The sequence below is a fragment of the Haemorhous mexicanus genome, chromosome 5 (assembly GCF_027477595.1).
Source record: "Haemorhous mexicanus isolate bHaeMex1 chromosome 5, bHaeMex1.pri, whole genome shotgun sequence".
In the NCBI taxonomy this organism is placed as follows: Eukaryota; Metazoa; Chordata; class Aves; order Passeriformes; family Fringillidae; genus Haemorhous; species Haemorhous mexicanus.
The window spans coordinates 28093647-28110618 of NC_082345.1; the positions used below are offsets into that span (position 1 = coordinate 28093647).

Below are 16972 nucleotides of genomic sequence, written 5' to 3' on the forward strand. Positions count from 1 at the left end.
AAGAAGAAACAGCTGTCCCTGAGCTCTCCACCCTATGGTAGAGCTTCATGCCAAGATTGTATTGGGACCTATTATCTTTCTCAACGATTCTTCATGCACAGGATCCCCCTTTCCAGCACAAGCCTCTTTTTCACTACCTTCTAGGGAACACAGATCTGCAGTGATCCTACATCACAGAGTTCTGCTCTGCTCTAGCACCTTGCTGGTTAGGAATGTCTTCAGCTGAAAAGCAGGAGTGGAGTCCAACTTTAGGCTGGGGTTTAGCAATGCAAGAGAGAGGCTGAGGTTGCCTGGGCTTTACTGGGTTAGATGGATTCTTCAGAGTATGCCATAGGATAAGTATTACTGATATTCTAATATTGGCAATACCAATAATTTTTTGTATTGCACACATTTGGAATTGTAAAACTATCCTGGTATGTCAGTACTTGTTTAAAGGGTATTTCAGTTATTGATTTTATGACTCATCAGCCAAAAAAAAAAAAAGTAAAAAAAAAGTGCGTTGAATACAGTTTTGGGGGAAGTCAGGAATGATCTGGCTGTATACATAGTGCAACAAGGAATTCATGTCTTCTTCCACCTTTTGTTGTTCCTACCAGTCTGTTACCATTGAATTGTATATGGAACACAGCATTGTGCAAAGCCTATAATTTTCTGGGTCAGTTTCAGTTCTTCTCTTCTAGTACCACCACTAGGAACAGATATTTCCCTGGATTTAGAATTGCAAGAAAAAGAAGGTCCTTCTTGAATAGACATTGACTATCATGGTATTTAATTTTTCTTCCATAAATTACCAGACTAAGATACCTCATCTGAAATCAGGATGAGTTGATGTAATTATTATAATGAAATTACTTCTGTGCTGGGAAAACAGAAAAATATGTCTGTTCTTACTTATTGTATGGGTAGAATGTAGGTCTACATATCAGGAAGTTCAGAATTTCACTTTTAAATTTGACTCAATATCCCTGTTTCTGACCTTAACCAAGAAGCTCAGTTGCCTGTGTGTCAGTTTCCTCATGGCTATTCACACACTTGGATTTTGAAAGTCTGTGCATTAATTACCATTAGTAAGTGCTTTGAGGTCCCTCGCTGAAAGGCGTCCTGGGCATCTAAAATGTGATTACAATGGCAGTTTTCAGCAAACTATTTAATGTTTCCTACACCGAAAGCAATACTGCAATTGGGTTGCATGAAAAAATACCTTTAATAGTAAACCCTAGTCCTCTGTGTTCCTACCTTCTCTATTTCCACAGGCCAGTAGTAAAGTCTTTGAAGGAGACTGGCCGGGTAGAGCCAGAGCTGTTTGAAGAAGTCACTATCTACTTCAGTGACATTGTTGGCTTCACCACGCTCTGCAAATACAGCACCCCTATGGAGGTGGTAGATATGCTCAACGATATCTACAAGAACTTTGACCACATTCTTGACCATCATGATGTTTACAAGGTGATTAGCTCTGTACTTCTGCTCATTTACATCCAGTGGACACACAAATCAAATTGCATGATGTGGTGGATTTGGGAATATGCCTTCTAAGCAAAGCAAAAGAGAGAAAAACAGGTCATATTTAAATGATTACTTCATTTAAATACGCTTGCAGTGGGCCTACTTATACCAAATTTCCTACAGCAGGTGGTCAGACATTCATTAATTGGAATGCTGGCTATAGTTATAAACACTCATATACCCAAATGATGTCAGCCACCTTAAACTAAAAAAATCCTGTTCTCAGGGGAAGACATGTTTAGTCATGAACAAGAGGATCTGATAAAATCCTTCTGCTTTTAACTAAACATGTACTTTTCCATGTCTAGAAATAGTGAGTTCTGATTTTATTTCCACAGGTGGAGACCATTGGTGATGCATACATGGTGGTGAGTGGTTTACCAAAGAGGAATGGCAACCGGCATGCAGTGGACATCTCCATGATGGCTCTGGACATCCTCAGCTTCATGGGATCTTTTGAACTGAGACATCTACCAGGGCTGCCTGTTTGGATTCGCATTGGAATTCACTCTGGTACACAGTAATGCTAGATCAACAGTGACAATGTTGTTGCCTGGTTTTGCATAGAATTAACACCCATACAAGATCTGGTAATACACCATATACAACAGCACTCCTCATGAAGATCAGGTTGAAAAAAATGTTCATAGAGGAAGAGTAACAGAAGTAAATAAGTCACTGTTTTGCCTCTGCTGCAGTGAAATAGCCCATACCCATTAACTGACAGCCTAAGTCAGTAGCTAGCATGAGCAACAGCCACTGTTCCTGGTGTGATTAAACCAGTTTTATCAAATAAGCCTTCACGGATTGTTTCTCTCTGATGGAAGTAGAGATCAGCCATGGCCAGCTATGTTTATCTAGGCAAAAAATGCAAGCCTGTATTTTGTACTTTTGGAAGCAAAACTTTCTTTGAGTCTGTGTGGGATTTAATGTTTTAATTTATCTATAAAAATACTTTTTGTCAAAGGGGAACTCCAGATAGTGCAACGACTTTGGGAAGTTCCTCAACCACTTCAACACCAACTGCCAGGGGAGGAGCACATCAGAGAAAGTGACTGAGGCACTAGGAAGCCTCTTGAAGCACTACTACTCACCCTTGCATAATCAAGCTTATTCTATTTTTCTCTTGCTTCAAAACGTGACAGTTAATAAATGTACTTCTTTTTTTCTGCACAGAAATTCCACTTAAATACAATTAATACTGTGCAGCTGTGTCCTTTTTATTATATTATTGCATTATGCAAGAATAACAGAGCTAGGCTTGGTTTTTAGTGGGAGACCACAAGATACTGTGGGAAATGAGGTAGAAAGTATTGCCATTGGTAAGGAATGCAGAGTTCCCCCAGGCACTGCACTGCTTTGCAGCAATGAGACACCTGCCAAATAAATCAAGTCTCTTGATTCACCCTTTTTACCTCTCTGCATCCCATTTGCAGGTCCATGTGCGGCTGGTGTGGTTGGAATAAAAATGCCTCGTTACTGTTTGTTTGGAGATACAGTAAACACAGCTTCACGGATGGAATCCACAGGCTTGCGTAAGCATTTAATTTTAGCTGTCAGTGTAACAGGAGCAAAGGCTATTGGTTAGTTTGTGACTGGAGTGTCTGTTTTCAGCAATATATTGTCAGCTTGCAGGAGTTTTAAAGATAAAAAAGCCATATTTGTTTTGACTACCAATTATTTAATTGTCCAAAGTGACAGTGGGCACTTCACTGGGCAATGAAGAGTTGTTCCCTGTTCATGCTTCGGTGCTGGTAACAGGGAGTTTGTAGGCTGGTTCGCTGCCTGAGTTCCTCTGGAAGATATGACACTTATGTGTCTGGAATTTAATTTTACTCTATGAACCACAGATTTTAGTTTGACCTAGAATTGTATTATGGCTTTGTTGTGTAAATATATTGACTCTGTATTTTAAGTTGAAGCAATTATGTCATCAGCTTCACCATTAGGGAACTAGTGGCAAAAGCCAGTTTTTCCTCTTTCTGCCCAGTGTCTTCACATGAGCATTCTCTATATAGGTCACTCACAATTACTATTTTCCCTTTTGACATCTAACTACTACAGATACCATTGTCACCTGTATTTCAGATCAAGGGCTGTACCAGCTATTCCTGTCTGGATATGCTCTGTAGTGCAGACAGAGTTTTCATACAGCAGCGTAATTGCTTCTCATTTAATTTGGCTCTCAGAATTTATGACGATAACAATTGAAGGAGCTTCTGTTATAGCACCAGTTTTCACATATGCTTAATGTATGTGAGATGCTTCCAGCCTGAGCTTTCATTGTCTCTTTTTTTTTTTTTTTAGCTTTAAGGATTCATGTAAGCGGTTCCACAATTAACATCCTGAAAAGAACAGACTGCCAATTCCAGTACGAAGAGAGAGGAGAAACATATTTAAAGGTAACCTTTACCATGTGCAACCATGAACACAGAGAAGAGGAATTGTAAAAAGCATTGTATAGCTGAGAGTACCCCGGAACTTAATTAACAGCTGGGGAACAAGGATTACTGATCAAAATTGGTATCACAGTCTCTAGTGGTTGAAGACACTTCTATAAAAACAATGCAGGCAATGAAGAGCTCCCTAACTCATACATTAAAGCAACATAAAGATGTGGAGAATAAATGAAACATACCATGCGGAAGAAGATTGTAGAGTGAAGTCATCTGCTGAAAGGGAAGATGAATCTAGTGTTAATTTGTTAATCTCCAATATCTACCAATCCATTTATTTCAATCTATTCTACTTGTCTGTCCTTAGGAGTTGATGGCAGGCAGCACAGCTCCTCACCTCTCCCACGACTTGTGTCTCAGGTCATGGAACAAGGAAGTGAGTGAGCAGCCGCATCTGCCTCATTCTCCTTCTTCTCACATCTAATTTGTAATCCTTTGCTATCAGCATCAGTTACAGAAAATAAGCAAAGGCAAACATGGCAATGTGCAAGAGATTATAGTTTAAGTAAATTAACTACAGGAAATTGCATTCTAGTCCCAAAATTGTGCTTTCTCTTTTTTAGGGCAGAGGAACAGAAATTACCTACTGGTTGACGGGTACTGAGGACAAGAAATACAATCTCCCAACACCTCCTTCTGTGTAAGATGGTTTTTTTATGTGAAAAGGGAGGAGAAATTCCCATTCTTTGCACTTTAGCCTTTATTGTTCCTCCTTGGCACTTGTGGATTTTTTATACCATTGAATTTGCCTTCAGTTGTTAGAGGCTTGATAGTGTATATGCATATAAACATGTAAATATTAATTACATGGGACTGTGTGTGTGCTGAAGGTTGTCTATATAAATGTTTAGCAGGTTCTTTGCCTAGGAAAGATTGTAAGACTTACAGGACAAGTTGCTGATGTGATAAGAGCAAGAGATGGACAGGAAAACGAAAAACATTTATATTCCCACAAGTTTAGTCCTAGTGGCACCTGTGTGTCACACTACAGGAAGAGGATAACCACAATTGAGTGTACAGCTCTGTTGTGCCTGTGAACTCTTGTGGAGGAATTTGTAAGAGGGATGAAACTTGCAGGATTTCAAGCGCTTTTCTGCTACAAGAGGTGGACAAAGTTACTGTAGTACTGCACAGGAATGAAGCCTTTAAAAATTAAACAAGAGCTTACTTGCTAACATTTAGAGAAGTTATCAGTTAAAAAACAAATGAGGTTGATGTTCTGGAGATGAGCCATCATTTTGCATTAAAATTGAATAAAATATAGCAATAGTGGAAGTGATGTTTTTGAGCAACTATGCAAAATTGAAGTCAGGAAAACTTGTTGCATTTTTTTAGTGTGTATTTTGCATATAAGTACCTCTTTATTTCCTGCAAACTCACTAAATGTGGAAGTTCCTCACTTTCTGCTCTAAACACCTGGGTACAGTTGCTCTTCACTAAGTGGGAATTTGTTGCCATCTGCTTTGAAATGACAGCGTTTCATTACAAATTGATGCAATTGCAAATTGGTGTTTGCCAGATACATGGGGATCCTTTGTCCTGAAATGCATAAGTAAATGTTACAGCTTGCTTCTACTATAAATTTTGAGTCTTACAGTGTGTCCTTTGCACAAATAAAATTCTCTGTCCATTTATTCCTTAAGAGAAAAGAGAAGATTAAGTGGAATATGAAGGTTTTCTCAGGGCATTTGCAAAACAGAAATAATCAAATTTTTAATCTGCTACAGAATCTCATGAGCTTTGTTATTTTTTTTTATGGAAAGTAAAAGAGTTTGGGCTGAGCAGGAAATACTGTCAAGGCTACCTTGATACATCTCTTTTCTAAACTCAGAACTCCTTTTTAAAGATTAATATGATCTGTTGAGACTATCAGAATTATTGAACTGGCAATCTTCTGGAATTCAACAATTGAAAGTACCTCTTGAGCTGGATTACAGTGATGCTTTTGTTTTCACTTCTTCATATATGATTGCCCCTTAAAAATTGTCATATGTGGGGTACTCCAGCAAAAGCCAAATACACTGAAGAAGTTTCTGAAACAATGGCAACTCTATTACTGAAGGCCACCTGAAGTTGAATAGTTGAAGTCCTGGTGCCATAAAGTAATGATATTGAGAGCTACAAACTATTTTGATTAGGATTGAATCTGTCTTCCTTTTCGTGCAAGTGATTGTGACTTTTTAAGGTCAATAATGACACAGCTATAGACCTCTTGTGCAAAGACACTGATCCATACTATCTGGAAAACTCACATGAAAATCTTCTTCTGTTCCTAAATTCAGAACCCAAATTTGGTCCTGGCCCCAATTTTTATCAGTAGTGTGTGAATGTCACTAAGATAAACGTGGGAATAGAAATGTTTAAAAATCTCTGGGGACCTGAGGATCACCAGAAACATGTGAATCACTGAATTTTTTCCCCATCCTGTTGATTTTAGGGAGAATCAGCAGCGATTACACGATGACTTAGCAGAGATGATAACCAATAGTCTTCAGAAAAGGGAAAATGAAGGATCCAAGGCACAGGAGCTTTCGCGAGTAGGTAGCCACCGATCAGGTACCCTGGAATACCTGCAACTGGTCAGCACAGAGAATTTTACCACTTATGTTTAAAACTGGATGTCTAGCATGACTCAAAAAGCTGCATCAACTCTCTGGACAACTTCATGTGGAGGCTGGAGGCTTGTAGACGCAATTAGAGGAAAAAGAAAAGACCTTTTCAAGCGTCCTTTTTACCATCCAACCTGCTATCAGTAAATCAAACCTCTCTTCCCTGTAACATTGAAATTGTTGGATGACTTTGTTAGGACACAAGCAGCATGATTTGAGGTAAATGAAAATGTTTGCACTTGAGTCTGGAGAATAGTGGGGGTTTTTGTTTTAGTTAGTTTTTTTTAACTGTGATAGCCTGTTCATTAATCTACTTCTGAAAATATTCACAGCAAAACCTTAATTTGCAATGATCTTTAGATGTTGTATTTAATTTGTAATTTTTATGTGAAGAAAGATTTGTTGTAATATATTTGAAAATATAATTAAATATATCATATGTAAAACCTGGATATGTTGCTATTTTGTTTCTTCTGCTGTTTTCTTCTGTATTTCAAATGGTTTCTTGAATCAAGCTGACTTTGTTCAAGAGACAACACTTCTGTTATTTACATTGGGAGATTATTCCAGAAGTAAGGTTTGTAAAGTTTAGCTGAATCTCCTGGGCCTGAAAAATGAAACTCATTCATGCAAAACAAGACACTTTCATATCTTTTCACCACTTCTGCTTCTGCCCCAAACCAGAAGTGAAATAGAAATTAAGGAAATAAAATTATCTGGATTTCTTCACCTCAGACCTTTTCAATTCAACTTTTGGAAGAAGTTTTACAGTCAAGCAGGTTTTACTCAGATGACTCATTCTTCAACTGACACCATGGCACTGGTATTAATAAACAGCTTTAAAAGCAACAAAAGCACAGGGGTCACATGTAAAAGAAAATCAGCATTCACATGAAAAAATAACATCTAGTGAGTGAAGAACATCTGCTTTTGCAAGGGCCTTTTGTGCATTGTTGGCTTTCAAAGCAGAACTACTTCCACCATTGTCAAATATTTTTCAGTATTCAACAATAAAACTGGTACAAAATCATTATTTTGTTTTGAACAGCATTTTTGCTCAACTAAACAACATAAAAAGAATTAAAAGAGATCAATCCAGTTGCCTCTCGTTTTTCTTTTTAAGAGAAGCTGCCTCTTAAGAACACACACACATATTAAAAGAACAATGTAGATGTAAATAGATCTGAAGTGCAAAGATTACTGGAAAAATTCAATAATGAGGTTCTGTAGGGCTTATACTTTTATCTAATAAATGTATATTCCTACACTCAGGAACACCATACAGACAAATAGCAGAAAGTGTGTACCCAACAGCCACAGCTTTCACATGATATATAACCAATCTGAAACTCAAACTGGCATTAATACCATACCATCCTCTGTGTCCTAATGGAAACACTCATTGGGATGAGGATAAGAGACCAAAAAACAAACCCTGATGTGCTAAAACTGGTATGTATTAAAAAGAGTATGAGTACAATAAAAATATAAAGTCTGCTATTTCCTACTTCATGGTGCCAATCCACAAGCTTTGCCTCTATGTCTGTGTTTTTGGGTGTGACTGCTGGGCTCCTGGGCACTGCTGGGCTGTTCTGGTTGCTGTGGCTGAAACACTCAGCAAGTGTAGCTGTAATGTAGTGACAAGTGCTGGACTTGTCAAGCCCGAAGATGACCCCTATGATAACCCCAAGCAGCACGGTTCTGATCTTTGAAGTGATACAAGTGACCTAACTCTTTTTAAAGAAGAGTTTTATAGGTTCCTTGACACCCCTGAGATACAAATTATTTTAGAGCACCTCTGCTGACACTGATTGAGAAAATCACTTTAAAAAAAGTGCTTAGTTTTCAGCAGCCCTACTCTTTCCAGTGTTCTTCAGATAATAAATTTTGTATAATTTTGTGAAGAGAAATACCTTAGCAATGAGTTGATGGACCCATCTTCTGGAAGATTTCTTTTTCACATGGTTCTGTCCCTGCAGTATCTGTTACCTACACACCACAATAAAATCAACGTTGACTACTCTTTTAAAAAATTCTGGTTTCTGGTTTGAATGTTTTTTCCTTCTCCCTAAGTGAAAAGTAGCCCAGAACAAAGCTGTGATAGGTATGGAAGGATAGCCTGGAGACACAGTGCTCTTACCCAGGGCTTTGGGCCAAGGCTTGCTACTTGGCCTGAACTGGTTGGCATGTGATCTTGTTATATGAGGCTATAACAGGCACCAGTATCAAATTCAAACTGTCTTAAACAATTACTGAAACAGAACGTCCAAATAATGGCCCTTTTCAGATAATGGCAGAATATCCAACACTGGGTGAGAAAAAACGCAGTGCCTCAAAATTGTCTGAATCACGGGTGCAAAGGAAAACCCCAAGGAAAGTTGTCTCTATCATCTGTAAACCCTAGGCAAAGTTCTGTCCCTCATTTCTTCTGCTGGGACACACACAGCAGTTACTGTTCTAACAGGGCTGAAAGCTGCCCTTCGCTGTCGTTTTTCACACTGTGATGAAAAACGCATATTTTGATAAGGCATCGCCCAACTCCTCTCGTGTCTTTTCGCAGCCGTTCTTGGTAAACTTTCGTCCCTTCAAGGTTAATCACCCTCGGGAAGTCCAGGGGCGCCACAGGCACCTGCCTGGGGACCCGCCTTCACTACCCTGCGAGGCCGGACCTCGGCCAGGAGTGATTCCCACACCTCGGCCAGGCCTTGGAGTCCCCAAACCCGTATCGGGGCAGGAAAGATGCCGCCGCTCCCGGGGCACATCCCGGCGGCTGGCGCGGGGAACAACCGTCCCCGGCAGGGCCACCTCCCGCACGGGCCGCCGCGGCCGGGGCGGGCGCCGGAGGAGGCGGGGGCAGCGGCGAGACCTGCCCTGAGCGAGGGAACTTCTTAAAGTCCCGCCGCCTCCTGGCGCTCCGAGGAGTCGCGGGGGAGCGGCGGCATGGTCCGGGCGGGCGGCGGTGTGTGCCGCTGCTGCTGCTGGGCGCTCGTTCTCCTGTGGGCGGCGGCGGGCGGCCGCGCAGGTGAGGCGAGCGGGGGCGCGGGGGATGGCCGGCCGAAGCCCCCTCGCCGTGGTTGGGGGGACGACAGGAGTCACAGGGGCTGTCCCGCGAGTGTTGTCAGGCGGTCGGGAGGGGTAGCCCGGCCCAGGCTCGGCTGCGGCGGAGGCTGCAGCTCTCCTGGGGTACCGCCGGGCTCCGCGCCCCGCCCGTGGCAGCCGCGCCTCCGCCCCGTGCTGCCTGGGACGCGGGTGCGAGGCCGCCGGGCCCCGCTCCCCACGGCGGGACCCGCAGGCCGGGCCGGCTCCGGCCCCTCAGGGGCTGCTCCGCGAGCACCTCGTGCCCGGCGGCCGGGCCGGCGCGGCCGTGCTGCCTCGTGGGTGTTCGGTGCCAGCGCTTTCTAAACATCCTCCCCGTTCCCAGAAGGGGCGTGGGGATTTAAACTGAGGACCCAGCAGGTGGGAAATTGCCTTGTGCTCCCAGTCAAGCTGGTTTTTAATGTCATATGCAGGCACGGGAATCGTTCAGGATGAGGACTTCGTTGTGGTGCTGTGGCCTACAGCGTGCTGCAACTTGTGACTAGCAGAGTTTTAGTGCTGCCTTGTGGGGTATAGGTCACGGTCTGCGCTTCAGAGCTCATACGGAATCCCAGAATGGTTCGAGTTGGAAGGGACCTTAAGGATCATCTTGTTCCAACCACGCTGCCTCGGGCAGGGAGGGACACAGTATCTCGCTCATGTGCTGCTTTCAATACGTTCTGAAGGTTTTAAAGGCTGGATTCGGTGCTTCCAGGAATTTCCCAGTTAATGTATGAAGTGCCACAAACCAAGGAGAAATTAATGGAACGGTTGTTTTAACGTCTGCAAAATGTTATAAGTGTATCATTTTGTGGGCAGTCCTATCTCATCTTGGAGACACTTTCAAAACTTTACCTGGCTTGGCAAAATCTTCAGTTAGGAGGAGGGAAGGAAGGGTCAGCTGTAAATTATCTAGAGGAAATGAAAGGAAGAAGTAGTTTCACCAACTGCGCAACTGATTTCTAACATCATAATTGAGTTACTAGGAAAGCTACAATGGAGCAAATAGAAATGCCTTTAGGCTATTTAATAGCGTAAATGGCTTTCAGCATTGTGAATTGTCTAAATTCCGTTGTTTGAGGTTTTTTTAAATTGGTTCATTGTTCTTTAGCGCTTTGAGTGCCTTGAAGATTATTCATCATACACTTTGGAAAATGTTTCTAGAGAATGTTCTTTAATATGACTTAAATTGAGGTGTTCTGAGATTAGTGAAGCTACTTGCTGAATGGCTATTTTTGTTTCCTCTGGGTGACGTATACTAGGTACCTGTAACTGTTTTGGCAAATTTGCCTCATTTGCTAAGCTTTTCTAGTAAGTATCCTTGTGACCATGAAAACCATACAAAACTGAAACTCTTAATTGATAAGTCACATTTGAATATTACTTTTCACTGATGTAAGCTCATATCAGGCCATTAGGCTTCCATTGACAGGCCTGTTGGAAGCAAATTGAAAAATTACTTAGACCTGAAATGCATGAGGAAGTAGGATTAATTAAGGCCAGTAGAACAGAAAACACAAATAGCTTATATTCAGGCAGATCAAGAAAGCATTTACTCCTTTATTTGAAAATTACTGGGCTTTGAGTTAATTTCTTGTGCGGTTTAAGCTAATCTCTAAAGAAGCCCTGAAACACTTTTGTTTTGTAATAGATTCCAATCATAACCATATATTGAAATCTCCCTTGTTCCTTAGAGTTACATGACCTTTTAAAAATAGTTAAAAGGATGTTTCTAAAAAAAATAAACACGTGGATAGGCAGGATCAGAGTAGTGCCACAAAGATGGTCAGAGGGATGGAGCACCCCTCCTGCAGACTGAGGGAACTGGGGTTGTTCAGCCTGGAGAGACCCGACTGCAGCCTTCCAGTACCCAGAGGGGGATTATAGAAAGGAGAAAGATGGACTTTTTATATGAGCAGGTAGTGACAGAACAAGGGGTAGTGGTTTTAGACTGAAGGAGGGCAGATTGAGATTAGATACAGGAGGAAATTCTTTTCTGTGAGGGTGGTGAGGCACTGGCACAGGTTGTCCAAGTAAGTTGTTGATGCCTCATCCCTGGAAATGTTCAAGGGCAGGTTGGATAGGGCCCTGAGCAACCTGGACTAGTGAAAGGTGACCAGGCCTGTGGCAGGGAGGTTGGAACTGGATGATTTTTAAGGTCACATCCAAACCTTAACATTCTATAATTCTATAAAATTTTTAATGGAAAAATAGGTCAAGCTCTTTCAAATTAAAACATTGAATAGAAGCACCCTTATTATGGTTGACCTGAAATATTTAAATGTTATACTGTGATAATATAATCTTTACTACTGAACATTAGTTGTAGGGGAGGGTATACTGAAATCAAATATATTTTGATTTTTGTATTTTGAAGTGATGCAAAACTAGTTTTTGGTGAAACAGGAGAGTGATATCTTCCCTATTTAGTAGAAAGTTTATGGTCAGAATCTGTGAAGAAACACCTCTACAACAAAATAGCTTCACATTTGGAAAGCCACAGATAAAAATTAGTAGTTAAGGAAACCAGTAGTTTTCATATTAGTAGGAGAGGCTCACAATTGTTAATTTAGCTTCTTACGTGTGAACTAACCAGTGTTCCATTGCTTGTGAGTTGGCTTGCTTGGCAGACTAAGGAAAAATATGAATATTATTTCTCACCCCCAGACCTTGTAGTTCTTTCATCTGCAAGGAAAAGAGCTCTACTCATTTCTCTAATTATAAAGTCCAGTAACCTAACTTGATATACATAGGTTTTAAAAACAACTTATAGCTGGGAAAGCCTAAGGAAAAGCAGCTGTTGCATATTGCCAAATAAATCTTACTGGTGTTCTTAATGCATGCCAGTTGTTATTTTTGTAGCTCTAATTTATTTAATAAATATTAGTAATAGTGTGCTTAGGTTATCTTGGGCCATATCCATACTGCTTTTCTTTCATTTTTCATCTTCTCTGTTAATTCTGTTCTTTTATTGCAAATTGCTGCCATTCCTTCATGTCTTCTTCACCATCTGCTTTCCTTGTGCTTCATCTCATGTCAGTCCTCTATCTTAGTATTTCCTTTAATTGCTTGTTTCATATTCTAATGCACATGTATGTATTTCTACTCTCCAGCTGCCACCAAGTAAAAGACAAGGTCCAGTTTTAACATAACTTTCAAAATGCCTGTACTGAGCCCAAAAGGCAGAGAACAGATTTGGTGTTTCAGCTTAAAACCCAAAGGGACCACTACCACCTCCTATATTCCTGGCTGAATATCTTTTTCCCATTATTTAGGGAATAATTTTGACAGAAAGCAGATATTTCTCACTTGCTGTAGAAATTCCAGCACTGTCCCAGCTATTGTCCCTGTTTCTGGATCTATCTTTGGGAGAAGGGTTACGTATCATTAAAAGCAGGCAGCTTGAAGGAGAGTTCCACCCAGTCCCAGAAAGGAGAAGAAACTCTTTTTTTTCCAGTTTTGTTCTGTCATTGCCCTTCTGCATGTCTCTCTCCCACCCCACTGGTGTGTGTGATGAAACTCTGCTTTGCTGATGCTGTGCTGTTCTCCTGGCTGGCTCATGGACAGGAAGGGTGATTCCACTGGCCCACCCTTTCCCCCAGGATTTTGACTTGTTCATTGCAGTAGATAGTGTGTGCTTTGGTGTGTTTTCGAGGTTATTCTAAGCAACACTGTTGTGGAATTACAGTCTCTGATTCGTCGGAGTTATAGCAGGCTGAACACTTGGAGGTCTTAACTCTGATGATGAAAGAATTTGTAGGTTCATGGAGACATTGCAATTGCTTTATATGCAAAAATTGACCAATATGACTGCTGGGATAAGAGGTGCTAGGGCTTCTGTCTCACCCTCCAAAAATAAATGTAATATTAAAATATAAATGTTATTCAATAGGAAGGCTTCTGTTTTCTTCAGAACTCAAACAGGACTGTTTGAAAATGTGCACATTCTTTTTGTATATCTATAGTCTGTATTATCCTTCTGGATGGTTTTCTTAGTAAAGGCAGTCCTGCTTGTTCAGATGAATACAGAATAAAATTGTAACAGATTAGGTGGTACTAAATGCTTTGATTACATTGTAGTGTAGACAGGTTTTTAAGCTTGTAGTTTTAACTCCAGCTGCGAGGTGAAATGAGATGATGAGTCAATCAAAAGAAAAAGCTGTAATGGGAAATAGTGGTTTCCAGCATTGTTGTTAAACCATAACAGCTACCTTGATGCTATTCCTTTAAAGGCCTCTCAAGGTTTGTTGCAAACTATCCTGTAATTTGATGTTTCCCCTTCCCTCCCATCTTCTTTGAGTCCTGGTTTTCTTCAGGTTAAATTTGTCACGTAGGGAAGCTGGGACAGGGCAGAATCCATTAGTAATTCAAAAGTTTGATTGGTCTTTTGAAAATAGCTCTGCATGTTCATGCTCTGGCAGAGTATAAAACAAAGGAACCCAGCCTGGTGTGTAAGAGCACCTGTGTCAGATGGGTCTGTCTGGCTTTGGCATCAACTTTCTTTTCCAAAGGAAACCAACAGCTCTTTTGCTTTAGGCAGACACAGCTTCTGTATAAGTGTAATAGGTATTCTGACATCACTATTTAGTTGGCAGGCACTAATAGCAATACCCAGCTGCCCTGATTCCTGTTGAATTCCAGCCACCTCTCCACAGCCTCCTGAAGAGATGGAAAGATGGTCATGGTTTTGCCTTACTTCGTTCTTTCTCTTTTTATCTGTTCCTCAACATCTTTTTTTACTGTGCAAGCAGTCTCTCCTCTGCCCTGCAATGGGTTTCTTGGTTGGAATCAGCCCTCCATTTGCTGCTGGACAGGCAAGTTGTGTTCTGCTCTGACCCCTTGCATCACCTCCTCACAGAACTTCCTTTTCCCTGACTTTTTTGATATGTAAGCTTTAGCTTTGTAAGTGGTCTTTGGCTTTCATCAGTGATGACCCTTATCAGCCTGCTCTTCTGTGTACAGATTTTTCCATCTGAGTGATTCCCATGTTTACTTTTAATCTAAAGCAGAAATTACTGCTTCTATTACTAGAAGATAGTTAAGGAGACAACAGAAGACTAAGCTCATAGCTGCTCAAAGAGTTACTGAAAGTCTGTCATGTCTGTCCTTGAAATAGTCTCAGTACCTGGCAGATGAAAAACATGTTTTTAAACACTGTGTTCCAAGTCCGAATTACTTCATCTCAGAATAGACTCATGTAACAACTTCTTTTCATAGAATGTGGAAAAAGCAAAGTTCTTTCACTACTAAAATTCTGGTTCTGCCAATGCATTTGCTGTTCCCATGAGAAGTGTCTCTAGTACGTCATGAAGGCTGACCTAGTGCACAGTGCTACAAAGCCTAGCTGGAGGCTGGTAACAAGTGGTCTATGCCCGGGGTTGATATTGGTCAGCATCTTCCTTGATGGCCTCGGTGATGGGGCAGTGTTCCCTCAGCAGGTTTGCTGATAATATTCCAGAGGGCTGTGCAGTCATTCAGAAAGGCTGTTTATGAATTTATCCCTTTATACTTTTCAAATGATTATTGGACCTCTGACAAAATTTTTTAACTCTTTTCACAGTGATGTAGTAGTGATTTGATCAGTCATGCATAGAGAGCTGATGTAATCACAGCCCCTCTTAGAGAGGAGTCAATTAGAATTGTAGGGCGTGGGATTTTTTTGATGTTGTTTGTTTGGTAGTTTGGTGTTTTTGTTTTTGTTTTTTTTTTTTTTTTTAGAAAGCAGTTTACCTTCCTCTTTGTTCTTCAGCTTTGCAGGATTAAAACACAAGTAATCAAGAATGTTTTCTAAAACAGCAGTCCAGATGAAACTCTGAGAAGTCTTTTGCCCTTCCCTCCTGTTTGTATCATGCTTGGGATCAATTCTATTTCAGATGAATGACAGATGCTGTGTACCTTGTAAAGGATTGCATACCTGCTGTGCTTTTGTCTTTAAGTTTGTGATCCACTGAGTCCTAGTGCTTCTGTTATGCCGTCTTAGGGATTGGTTTCCCAGATGGTCTGTGTAGAAAGCTCTTGGAAGTTTTTGAATCTTTAGGTGGAAAATTAAGTCAACAGTAGTTTATAATCCTTTGCAGTTGTTAAGGCCTGCTGTCTTCTAAAGCTGCTTTCAGTAAGATTTGTGTAGATTGTCTCTTGAGCCAAGTAAGGAAATACTTCTCCGAGTTTTATGTCGACAAACTGCTATGCTGGAGCTGTACACTGAGAGAGTTGTAGATAACTTCCAGAAGAATAACATGAGAATGTTTAGATGTGAGGTTTTGTAAAACTCTTGTTAGTCCTCATGCCCCCTTTTAGTACATTAGCATTAGTGTTGATCTCTGTAGAACTAAACCCGATGGAAAGCTATGATATTAACTTTATTAAATTGCCAAAATACTGTCTTGACATTTCAGTATTGCATAGGAAACACCTACTGATATTTGTTTCCCTTGTCTCCTTTCTTCTCCACCACAGAACTCCGCTATGCAACTGTGTACTGGAATAAAGCTGAAAAAATACTTCAGGTCAGGAATACACTGGACAGGAGTGGAGATGCTTATGGCTTCTACAACAACAGTCTACAGACAACAGGCTGGGGAGTCCTGGAGATCAGAGCAGGCTATGGCTCTCAGACCTTAAGCAATGAAGATATTATGTATGTTGCTGGCTTCTTGGAAGGCTATCTCACAGCTCCGTAAGTACCTCAAGAAGCAGCTCAATTCATGGCACTTCCAGTGGATTTCTGTACTTCTGAGGTTTTTGTTTGCTTTCATTGTCCTAATTCCTTTCCATTTAAACTAAGGATAAATTTTCCATCTGTGTGCTATTCTTTTAATTAGTAGCAGGTATGAAGTACAGCTTCTTCATTATGGGATCAGGATGTGCCCTCCCTGTCTCATCCTGCAGGATCTCCCAACACCTTGGTAGGATAGATGGGTTTGTATCTGTATTACTGCTTAAGTAATGTAATCACACAATAATCTAAGTGTAAGGAACTGCATAAGGAGTAGCAAAAGGTGTGGTTATTTCCCCAGCTTGTAGTTTGGTGGCTGATCAGGCAGCTGAGAGCAGCTCAGGCAGGGAGAAATGTAGCTAGCAAGGTCTGCTGGGCTTCCTTAAGGATGTTTTTAGCAAATATTGTCAAGAAACTGAAACTGCTGGAGAGCAGATACTGAAACTTCACAGCATGTGGAGTTGTTTTGGCCAACTTAAAAAAAAATAAAATCTACGCTATAGGTCTGAAGGCAGACTGGGGTGTGTTTAGAAGGGTTAATGTTCTCCTGAAAGCCCCGAGGGACTGAGCCTTCCCCACAGTGCACAGTTTTATGAAAAGTGAGAGAA

At 41.0% G+C, this 16972-nt stretch overlaps 2 protein-coding genes across 2 annotated transcripts in view; both read left to right on the forward strand.

Annotated features, from left to right (window-relative positions):
* Positions 1-6984, forward strand: part of GUCY2C (guanylate cyclase 2C) — a 50107-nt gene extending 43123 nt beyond the window's left edge. The window contains exons 23-28 of the mRNA XM_059846596.1: positions 1257-1449; positions 1848-2022; positions 2946-3044; positions 3817-3911; positions 4529-4605; positions 6403-6984. Coding sequence (XP_059702579.1) covers positions 1257-1449; positions 1848-2022; positions 2946-3044; positions 3817-3911; positions 4529-4605; positions 6403-6577 — 814 coding nt within the window. The 3' untranslated portion in view covers positions 6578-6984. The remainder of the gene's footprint in view (positions 1-1256; positions 1450-1847; positions 2023-2945; positions 3045-3816; positions 3912-4528; positions 4606-6402) is intronic.
* A 2458-nt stretch (positions 6985-9442) lies between these two features.
* Positions 9443-16972, forward strand: part of PLBD1 (phospholipase B domain containing 1) — a 37937-nt gene continuing 30407 nt past the window's right edge. Inside the window, exons 1-2 of the mRNA XM_059846612.1 lie at positions 9443-9596; positions 16106-16325. Coding sequence (XP_059702595.1) covers positions 9515-9596; positions 16106-16325 — 302 coding nt within the window. The 5' untranslated portion in view covers positions 9443-9514. The remainder of the gene's footprint in view (positions 9597-16105; positions 16326-16972) is intronic.